The 11,741-nt window shown below is 38.1% G+C and overlaps 2 protein-coding genes across 4 annotated transcripts in view; one reads left to right on the top strand and one right to left on the bottom strand.

Moving 5' to 3' along the window:
* Positions 1 to 9,958, top strand: part of LOC106872646 (uncharacterized) — a 46,891-nt gene extending 36,933 nt beyond the window's left edge. For both annotated transcript variants that reach the window (XM_052969919.1, XM_014919711.2), the window contains exons 5-7: positions 205 to 489; positions 2,145 to 2,257; positions 3,893 to 9,958. In XM_052969919.1, the coding sequence (XP_052825879.1) occupies positions 205 to 489; positions 2,145 to 2,257; positions 3,893 to 8,707 (5,213 nt within the window). In that variant the 3' untranslated portion in view covers positions 8,708 to 9,958. The remainder of the gene's footprint in view (positions 1 to 204; positions 490 to 2,144; positions 2,258 to 3,892) is intronic.
* A 991-nt stretch (positions 9,959 to 10,949) lies between these two features.
* Positions 10,950 to 11,741, bottom strand: part of LOC106872629 (BSD domain-containing protein 1) — a 21,136-nt gene continuing 20,344 nt past the window's right edge. For both annotated transcript variants that reach the window (XM_014919692.2, XM_014919700.2), the window contains one exon: positions 10,950 to 11,118. In XM_014919692.2, coding sequence (XP_014775178.1) covers positions 11,092 to 11,118 — 27 coding nt within the window. In that variant the 3' untranslated portion in view covers positions 10,950 to 11,091. The remainder of the gene's footprint in view (positions 11,119 to 11,741) is intronic.

Below are 11,741 nucleotides of genomic sequence, written 5' to 3'. Positions count from 1 at the left end.
TCGAAACGTAAAAGACTTTCTTACTTCCCAAGCATTAAACTAATACATCTATTTGTTGTTTATACACCTGTCTTCATGTATATACACACACACACATGCATAGTTTGTGCATATATATATCTATCAGTACAGTTTCTACACATATTTTAAACACAATAATTTACTAAGAATATTTCTATTCTTCCAAACTTTTCTTTCCTATAGGAGTTCATTGGATGTTGATGAGTCTGTGGATAATTGCTGAGAAACCAAAACTAAGCAGTGTTTGGTGGCAAGACAAGTTACTTTCCTGTGTCGTTGGATTCATCTACATTTTTTCTTTCTTACAAATTCAAAAGGGTTCTGGCCGCTGGCGCCTGCTCTTCTTTTATGCCCTGCTTTTACTGGAGAATTCTCTTGCAGTTATCGCCTGGTTGTTGACTCCAATTGATATCGCGGAAGCATATCAGTGGCTGTTTACAGCTCTTGTCTTTACAGGATTTCTCATAGGTGAGACACTGGTTGTTATTATTATTGTTATTAAAGTAGCAAGCTGGCAGAATTGTTGGCACCCCACGTAAAATGCTTAGTGGCATTTCCTCTGTTTTTATGTTCCGAGTTCAAATTCTGCTGAGGTCAACAACTTTGTTTTTCATCCTTTTGAAGTTGAGAAAATAAAGTACCAGTTGCATTCTGGGATTGATGTAATCAGCTTACCTCCTCCCCCCAAAACTGCTGGCCTTGTGCCAAAATTTGAAGCGATGGTTAAGGCAGCGAGCTGGCAGAATTGTTAGCACACTGGGCAGAATTTTGTTTGGCGTTTCATTCTGAGTTCAAATTCTGCCATGGTCAGCTTTGTCATTCATCCTTTCAGGATTGATAAAATAAGTACCAGTTGAACACTGGGGTCAATGTAATCAACTTAACCCTCCCTTAAAATTCTGGCCTTGTGCCAAAATTTGAAACCATTATTATTATTATTATTGTTGTTGTTATTTAGGCAACGAGCTGATAGAATCTGCAGAGTATCAGACAAAATGCTCTGTGGAATTCCTACCAGTTCTTTATTCTCTGTTTGAATCCAGTCAAGGTCAACTTTGCCAGTTATCCTTTTGGAGTACCAGTCATGTACTGGAGTTGAAAGCATTGACTATCCCTTTCCCGTTGACACTGTTGAGCCCAGGATGATAGCTGAAGACGCTTGTCCAAGGTGTTGAACCTGGAACAATGTGGTTGAGAAGCAAACTTCTTTACCACACAGATATACCTGAGTGAATTCTCTCTCCCTTTTGTTTTGTTTTTTTTTGTAATGTGTCTTGGAAAATTTCATTTCTAAAAAGTGCATCACATATGCAAAATGTTTGGGTATTTCTCAAGTAGTGCTTCCTCATCTGTTCAACAGAATATAAAAATTGTCTTAGCCAGAGATACATTATAGAATAAGTCTATGAATCTCGTTTGGAGAGACATGAATGTTACAAGGCTTAAAATACAGGAATTTTTCCTCCTAAAAATTTGTTGCAAACAAATGACAAAGTGGCCTTTAGGGGCTGCTCTAATGTTTTTGATCCCAAATCTGCTGAATGAAGAGGGGATTAAACAAATTAAATTCAAGGGATTTCTATAATCCAGTCATTCTAAAACTGACTGAAAGACTATAACATATTTTGTTGTTTTAGGCAGAAGTATTTGTCGTATTTTTCTCCACAGTAATCACCAGGCTAACATCATTATTATCTTCGTCAAAAGATAATTCATTTTTTAAAATTAATGTCAGAAGTTGGGCAAATTATATACGCATCATATTTTTATGTATATTTATGAAAACTTCAAATCTTTAATGAGATCTTGACAATACATAACTAATTGTTGCATACATTGTGCTATTTCCAACATCTTTATATATATATATATATATATACAAAAAAATCTAATGCTCTTAGCTGAGACTTTTTTGGGGGCAACCAAACTGAAGATCTCAAGTGTAACTGCCTGAAACTGTAAGGACATCTGGTAACTTGACTGATGAAAGAAGGCTACGAATGACCTGTCATTTTTCTCCTGTCCCTCTAATAGTTGTTTTTCCTGTCTGTCCAGATGTTTTATTGTCCTCTATTGTTTTTGTTCCATCATATATATAATTTTACTGTTTTTTTCTGCTGTAGGAGTGGTCTGTTTGCTCTTATTTTATTGTTGCTTCCATCCTGACCAAAACAATTCCCTAGAGGATTGTACATCAACCGAAGATAAAACTATTGCCAGAATAGAAAGAGCCAAGGTAACTCGTGAATTTTTCAAATACATTTTGCTTTCCAAGGCAAGACTCGTTAGCCTGCTGGGCAAAATCATTAGCAGCATTTCATCCCTCTTCACGTTCTGAGTTCAAATTCCGCTGAGGTTGACTTTGCCTTTCATCCTTCCAGGGTCGATGAAATAAGTACCAGATGGGGTCAATGTAATTGACTCTCTCCCTCAAAATTGCTGGCCTTGTGCCAAGATTTGAAATCAAATGTATGTTTCTTTCCTCTTTTGTTTAAAAAGTGTTGCAGTGTAGTGGCCCTCATCTCCCATTTTCAGTGCTAAGCTCATTTATTTCACTGTCTGCAAGAATTCACCTGTGATATTATATTTGACCAGATATTTTCTCAATTAGTTTGAGCTTAACAAACCAAGCTAATGAAATACTCAACAATCCAATTAGGAAGACCTCTATGCAGTTGCATGATCTGCCAGAAATAGCAGTGAAATTCTTCTCAAATCATTCTGCCTAAAAAAAAAAAAAAAAAAAACATTGGCTGTTACTGTCAAAGACTGTGCGCATTGAAAGTTCTCTTGGTTTTCAACCTTTGAAGCTGATAGAGAATATTTCCTTTCACCGAGAAAAGGTATTAATTTAATCTTTTGGACACCAAACTCCCACCTGTGGCCGCCTCACTCCTGGTTTTACGATATAAGCTTCTAGTTCTAAAGCGATCTAAATTAAAATTTCCCACTAAAATTTCATGTTATGTTCCAAACCTTAGCTTAATAGTGACAAAGTTATTTTACTCTATTCTTCATTAGGTGTCAGGTGATGCCTGTGAGGGTGCTTTGGCTTTTCCAATGCCTGAGCCTTTCCATTGCTCGTGGTAATGCTGCAAGCGTGCTGGCTTGGTTCAGTAGATTCTGTTAAACCTTGTGGTGCGCAACCAGTTGCTGTGATAAAAAAAGAATTCCCCACAAATTGTTTCAATACACTTTTAACAGAAAGATTTGGAAGAATTAGATGAAAGTTCTCTGGTAATTTTCTTTCATGTAGGCACAGGAGTGGCTGTGTGGTAAGTAGCTTGCTTACCAACCACATGGTTCCAGGTTCAGTCCCACTGCGTGGCACCTTGGGCAAGTGTCTTCTACTATAGCCTTGGGCCAACTAAAGCCTTGTGAGTGGATGTAGTAGACGGAAACTGAAAGAAGCCCATCATATAAGTGTACGTGTGTCTGTCCCCACAACATCACTTGACAACCGATGCTGGTGTGTTTACGTCCCCGTAACTTAGCGGTTTGGCAAAAGAGATTGATAGAATAAGTACTAGGCTTACAAAGAATAAGTCCTGGGGTCGATTTGTTCGACTAAAGGCGGTGCTCCAGCATGGTCGTCAGCTTTGCTTTTTGTCCTTTCAGGATTGATAAAACAAGTGTAAGGTGAGCATTTTGCTTTGATATAATGAAAAGCCAGAATTTGAAACTAATATTTTCAAAATTAATTGAAATAAAGTATGTGTATTTCTACAGAAATATGGTAACAAAAAGATTAACACAAGTCTGTGAGAGAACTTAATAAGTTACCATCACAAAAGTTAATTAACAAGTGTTTTATTAGTTTATATTGAGATTATGTCTATATTTATATATATCGATTTATTTCTCATTACAGCCTTCTTCATCATCGCTCACATCCAATCGATCGTTAATGAACAAACATATAATTGACAGCAGCATCAGACATACTTCGAGTGTGTATCCTTGTCGAGAAGATCCAATTGGTTGTTATTCCAAGATGAGTGATAACATACACTTTTTCTCCAGCAATGGTAGCAGTCCCAGTATTTCTGGCAGCGTGTCCCCTGCTGTCAACCAAGGTACATTATTTGATGACTCCACATACGCTGAAAGACCGAACGAACCTAGCACAAATAAAATATTTACCTCGTCTGTTATTGATGAAGAAGTTACTCCTTACAGTTCCAAATCTATTAAAAGGAAAATAAAGCACGGTTCTTTGACTGTAGATAGATATAAAAGGAAGGAAGATGCAGAAAATGGTTCGCTGAGGTGCCAACTGAAATGTAATAAATCTGGCGATTTCAAAGACGGCATATCAAAGGCACAGTTGATGAGTGCTACATCTGAGATGCAAATCCATCCCAATTATTATCCTCAAATATCTCAGACGCCAAACGTAACCATTTCTCCAGTGTGCCATATAACAAAAGGGAGACGTCCTCTTGCAAGACATCATAGTGAAAATGTCAAATCCTCCTCCATTTCGACATTGGATAATCTTTCTGATCAATACCACAACTGGCAGGAATCCAGGGAAGGATCTGACCATTATCTTGAAATGCTTGAAAAATATCGTGACCCTGGCAATAAACCAGCCAAGTACACCTATTTGAATAGTGTTTACCAACCAACCACGAAACCAATGGAATGTAAAACCAAGGAAGGTCCCTTAACACGATTACGGTCTTCCTTTCGCCGTCATTTGAATGCTATAAAGACTCCCACTTACAAAGAAATGTCCCCAGTTCTAAATCCAGGTCAGTATTGCACAAACCAAGAGACTCTAGATCCAAAATCGGGTTCCTTTCAGCAAGGTCATCCGTGGCCAAATTGTGAACTGCGTCATTATCCAAGGGACCATGCTGGGAGATTCTATGACATACGTAACCCAAGAGTACACAGTTCTAATTCAGAAGAATTTACTTACCAAAGTTACCTTCAAAGACCTCCATGTCATCAAGTCTATAATGAGCCAGCTCATTGTCTTAATCGTCAACAGTGTTACAATCCAATGACTAATTGTAACAATTATTGTTCTCACAAAAGAATGTCCTATGCTGAAAACTGTTCCCACAGTAATTTGATGGAGAATGCAGCATCGTACCAAATACGTAAAGCTACAAGTCTTGAAAATCTAAACACTTTAAATGACAATCAGGCTTTGAGGAATCTCTCCACTGCAGATCCTCACAGCTGTAAACAAGTGCCTAGCCATGCTCCGTATCGCACATTACCATACAGACCAAGCCATTACATTAGCCAGTATCCTTGTTCTTCAGCTTTTTCCCCTTGCCATGAGGGTGGTGTTTATGACGAAGCTAATGTCCACCCTGAATACAACTGCAAGCAGCAACCACCCTCCGATGCTCGCACGTACGTTGTGTACAGTGACAGACCCTCTGCCAAGAGATGTGTGTCAGCACCACCAAACCCATCAGCCAATTACGGGTCCTTACGAGGCCGAACCGTACTCTCCAGGCAAAATAACCCAAAAGAACCAATTGTCGATCATGACTTTAGGTATTGTACTATTTCTTCGAGACGTTCTGAAAGTGCTCCACCAAATGAAAATCTCTTCAGAGCGAGTTTCAAAAATCTCAGAAAAATTCCACCCAGGTCAACCACTTATGGTTCTAATAATGCTACCGAGACAGATTGTTACGACTTCCGGCAGCTGACCATATCACCAGTGCAATCCATGTCGGTGCCACCAGATAAAGTAACCAGTATAGAAGCTTTAAGAAATCTCACCATGTCTCCTGTAAGATCGGTTTCTGTGATTCCAAATCAATCTCCCAAAGAGCAAGAATGTTACTCCCAATATGGTGAGTCTTCAAACAGACCAGCGTCAGTTCCAGCTGATTACACTTTCCATGGTAAAACCCAGAGCTACCCGCATGCTCAAAGTACTGAGATTTCAGTGATGCCAGGTATGAACTGTAATTATAATAAAGGGCAAAGATCAATGACTGCCACTCAATCAATTGCCGATGATCGTTGTTTATCACGTGGACAATTTACTGTTTATTCTGATTTCAATCTATCCATTCCTCCAGATTCTCAAACAATAAAATCTGCTGCAGCAATCTGCCCGTCTTACAGGACAACACCTGCGCTTCCTAGTGTCCCACCTAACAGCAATCAGTCTCCGCTATTCAGTTGTAAGCATCCATATCTTCCAGAACGGTCTCTGTCGGTTCCGTTCAACTCCTCCCACTCAACTGACACAGATACGGACACAACCTCTGTTACTTCACTTTCCAGTTTCCCAGATTCGGTTGGTGATGCTCGATCGGCCGAAGACAAAGCAGCCAAACATTTGGAAGCGTTGGACAATTGTTTGAATTCTGAAACAAATAATCTAAAGTCAGAAATGGAATCGTTGAAGAGTCAATCAACATCCGAGGAAGTCGATTCTTCACACGAGCTGACCGAGGTTGAGGCTACAAAATCTCAAACAACAAATGAGGAAGACATTCCTCAAAACCTGACTAGATTAAAAAAAATGTCCCTACACGTTCATTCTGGAATCACAATTAGTCCAATTTCTCCAGGAATCAAAGAAAATATGACAAAGAACCAAGAAATTATTGATGAAGAACAGAGAACAGTTGCAGGTATATCTTTTGGTAGAATTGCTAAGGAGGTATGCAAGACAGAAGTAACACGAGAGAAGAAATATTCCAACAGTTTTCAGGAAAATCATGAAAATTTAGATGGAACTGATGCAAAAATATTCCAAGAGTTTAAGAAACCTGATTCTGATGATTCTGATTCCCATAATACCATTGTATCCAAAACACTGAATCATAACGAAGACCCTATTAGCTGTTCTCCAAATTCTTTGTGTGAATCTGACATTGAAGAACAGCCTAGAAGACCCCAAGTTCCTAAAGATCTCCCTAAAGAGAAAATAAAATCCGAAGAACTAAACAAAGCTTTCCGTTTAAGTCCCTTAACAATTCAACAGTTGAAGAATTCTCCTCTGAAGCTGGGTCGATCTCAATCAATAAGCATTATGGATAAAAACCGTTTATCAAAGTTAAAAGACAAACTAAGCCCACTTCGTATTCAAACTTTTGTTAATTCTCCGTTCAAATTTGGACGCAGCATCGATCTCTTTGATCGGAAAAAGTGGCGGAGTGCAAACGATATACTGGATGAGGTGAAAAGTGACACAGCTGCTTGTAATTTGGTAAAGGTGAAATATTTAGAAGATAAAAACACTGAAAACGTTAAGGATTTTCAAGAAGGGAAAATTTCTGCGAAAGAAGTGCAAAATGAAACATCGTTAACTGATAGAAAAGCAAGAGTAAATCTATCAAGTAATTATCTTGCGGATAACGATGAGGATGTTGAAAAGGATAATGAGGTTAATTCTTCAAATTTTGGAACTACAGATGATCGTGACTGGGCTCTTGATGTACTGGACCATTTGTCTAGAATATCTGACCACCATACTTCCAGTTTCAGTGGGAGCACCCAAGCCTTCTCTGAAAAATCCAGACAGAGAAATATTACCAAAGATCTTATACAAGATGGTTCGACGATGGCTGCTGAGAAACATTTTAGAGAAGATGCAAGTTTACAGAAAATGCCTCGAGTCAGTTGTGACCAAATTCCAATAATTAATCGGAATAACTGTAATGAAGGTGTAAATGAATCAATTAGAAAAGATGTTGATGGAAATAATATTGGTAACAGCCGAAACAGTCTGCACCAATCAGAAGAATCTGAAAGTGAAAACAGTTCTGGGTGTGAGATATCCGGTACCTGTAGTGGCAGATTACAACCCAATATTGATTGGAAATGTAATAACGAAGAGGAGAAAATGGGTCTTGAAGAGAAAGGAATTACTTTAGGAGTTTGTCAGAAAGAGAAACTTTCACATCTCAAAGATCTGACCGTTTTGGAGCCTTTAGCTACAGAGAGAAAGGAATGTTCTAGAGAAAGTATTAATACGAATAATAAGTCTGGAAAACATTGTTCAGATCAGAGAATATATGATGCTGGAGACGATAATTCTTCAAAGTTGCCATTGACAGGTAAATATCAGAAAAAACTCACGAATATTTATGCTGACGCCAAAGCATCTTATGTTGGAGATTTTATTTCAGAAGAAGATATTAAGAATTGGCAAGTGTCAGCCCAGTCAAAAGGGTTAGAATTTGCTGAGAATAAAAGCAATGCAAATAATTTTGATGAATTAAATAATTCCTTGTTTAGAGAGAAATTGGCAAGAGAAACTAATTATTTATGGGGAAGTCCATTTGATAGATTTAAACCAAATTACTCAATGGATGATTTAAGTTATGGCATCAGAAAATTTCCTCTGAGAACCCAGAGTTTTCAGTCAAGATTCCCCAGAACTGTATCCCGACCAGTTGACCCTCAAGTGATGCCAACAATCTTTGAGAATAAAATAATGACAGAGCAATTTATATATGATGATGCGATTTCTGACACGTATCTTTACAAAGAACCACAATCACAACATCCACCCTGTTACGCATACGATGACCAGAGATATACCAACCCTAAACATCCGTTATACATTTATGATCGGTCACTTGCTTACATGGACAGTGTCCACCCAGATGGTTACATGACCATTCCAAGTAAGAAACCTGCTAATTCTTGGAATTTAAAAAAAAAGAAAAAATTATTTTCCAAAAATCCAAAATAAAAATGGTTAATGGTAAATCAGTTGTTACAAAGTTTGAAGACTTAAAATGGTTTCAGAATTACTGAGGAAATATTTTGAGACCAAATTTCTTTGAACAATAGAGATTCCTGAAAGGAGTTGTAAAGTGGTAACTTTTTATGAAATTTAAAATTAAATCTGAGATGCATATTAAGATGACAATTACCATACATACATGTGAACAACATATAATATTATACACATGCGTATAATATATATATATATATATGAGAGAGAGAAATTAAGAGTGAAATTGCTGTAGTAGAGTATTGAATGTCATGAACTGTGTTATTCTTTGAGGTAAAGATAACAGAAGGGAAATAAGTTTATTCTTCATCCTCTTTGAGAAACTGGATGCTGCTCAGTTTCGCAAAGATGATGTAAAACTGCTGACTTTTATAAATTCCCTCCTGTGTCATCTTTACTCTGCAAAAGGTCTCTGTCCAGGATGGGGTGTAGAGAACCCCATGGCAATGTCACTACTCTTTTGATGCTTGTTTTCAAAAAAATCTCTTACCCATACAGACCCCCACCAAGCTCCTTGATTTATCCAACGTGTGTGTGTGTGTGTGTGTGTGTGTACACCCACATTGCATCAAGCTTTTGTAATTTACAGTTGTCTCTTCTTCAGTTTCATGAAAGTTTCTGCAGAATATTGCATGTAATATAGATCCATATGTATAATTTCTTTTTCTCAATGTATATTCATTCATATATATAACATATGTGTCTCTCTTTTTTTCTTTTGTTTCAGCCATTGGCATGTGGCCAGGCTGGGGCACTGCTCCGAAGAGTTTGGTCAAGCAACCTGACCCAATACTTATATTTTTACAACTTTGTTACTTATTCTATTGGTCTCTTTTGTCAGACTGCTAGGTTACATCAGCTGTGAAGCAGTGTTAGGGGACGAACACACAAGCTACCACATTCACTCACAAGGTTGGCCTGGGGGCCATAATAGAAGACATCTATCCAAAGTGGTTCAGTGGGACTGAACCAGAAACCTTGTGGTTGCAATCCACACAGGAGCCCCACCTTTAAGTATTCCAGGTTTTGTCGTTAAAGGGAGGTAACTGACGTTGAACGCGTGATGCACTTGTTCTGCCATCCTTTACAGACACACAATATTATATTTCACAAAGCTATAGCAAGTAAGAGTGTAACAGAGAGAGATTGAAACCAAAATAATCTGATTTTACAGCAGATTTATCTACCTGCCATCCATGCACCTGTGTAAATGCACACACACACACACACACACACACACACACACACACACACACACACACACACACGTAGAGTAGTGGTTAAGGTGTTCAACACATGATAACATCAGTTCAATTTCAGGACTGAGTTGCATGTTGTGTCCTTGAGCAAAGGCACTGCATATCATGTTGCCACAGTCTACTCAGCTGTAAATGAGGAACAACCCTGGTGCTCGTGTAGCTCTCTTATTTCTCCAGTTGTTGCATCTTGAATATATATATAGGTGTGTGTGTGGGGAGGGGGGGCAAAAGGGTATCTGACTGCTTGCACTTGTACACCCAGGCAACTGGAAACAGTGAAAGCACCAGCGTCTTCTACAATAGCTCCATACTGACCAATGCCTTGTGAGTGAATTTCAAAGCAGCCCATTGTGTGTGCATGCATGAATAGAAAATCCCGGTAGAAAAACTGATGTCTAGTAGACTTATGTATATATCATTATATATATATATATAATCATTATATAGCATCCATTGCCCATGCTGGCATGAGTTGGACGGTTTGACTGGGATGGCAAGGCTGGAAGGCTTCACCAGACTCCACTCTGATTTGGCATGGCTGCAATTTGCCTATAACTGGGCTAAAAAGATGATAAAAGGTAAAACACAGGTGGTTTGCTAAAGAAAATCTATGGCTATTCTGCATTATACAAATTAAGCAAGCAAGGAAAACAACGAAATTAATTTTCCTATTAACAATAATGATTTATGTTAATGTCTATGTATCTCTGTCTGAAATAAGTACTAAAGACTGATCAAACCATTTACTTTCAATATCTATATTGATCATTGTGAATCACAGGTGTTTGAGTTCAATGCAAAGAGATGCAAATCTGAAAAATAATATGGAATATGATAAATGTCAAGTATTCATGAAATCTCCAAAAGCCATGACATTTTAAGTCTATTATGGAAAAGCAATATTTGTGAATTCAGGAGTAAAGAAATAAGAAACTAGATTGAAGGATCAGTTGTTTATCATCTGGTAAAAATAATATATACATTAGCCAGGTGTTTTTCAGTGTTCCAAACAACGAAAGCAGTCACAGTTGTTATATAGTGGTGTATTTATTGTTATATACATACATAAAATGATAAGTTTTACTCCCAGCTCTCCCATTCTTCTTCCTGAAAAATTAAAAGAAAGAAGCAGTATTAATTAATTAATTTAGTGAAGATTAGATGGTAAATGGGATAGTTTATGTGAAATAATTAATCAAAATAAACTTCAATGAAAAAGTGGACAGATCAATATGGAAAAATCAGCTCTGTCAAATCATCATCGCTTAACGTCCGTTTTCCATGCTGGCATGGGTTGGCCGGTTCGACTGGGGTCTGGGAAGCCAGGAGGCTGCACCATGCTCCAGCCTGATCTGGCAGTGTTTCTACAGCTGGATGCCCTTCCTAACACCAACCACTCTGAGAGTGTAGTGGGTGCTTTTTACGTTCCACCAACATGGGTCATGATCGGTTGGTGCTTTTTTTTACATGCCACTAGCACGGAAGCCAGTTAAGGCGGTGCTGGCATCGGCCACGTTTGGATGGTTCTTTCTATGTGCCACCGGCACGGGGATCACAATTTCCATTTGATTTTGATGTACTCGACTCAATAGATCTCAAAACAATGGAATCTTAAAAAGCAAAAACTCAATAATCCTTTCTACCAAAGGTACAAAGCCTGGAATCTGGGGAAGAGACCAGTTGATTACATTGACCCCTGAAAGAATGAGAAGCAAAGCTGACCTCAGTGG

The sequence above is a fragment of the Octopus bimaculoides genome, chromosome 8 (assembly GCF_001194135.2).
Source record: "Octopus bimaculoides isolate UCB-OBI-ISO-001 chromosome 8, ASM119413v2, whole genome shotgun sequence".
Classification (NCBI taxonomy): Eukaryota; Metazoa; Mollusca; class Cephalopoda; order Octopoda; family Octopodidae; genus Octopus; species Octopus bimaculoides.
This window is presented reverse-complemented; position numbering and strand designations above follow the sequence as displayed.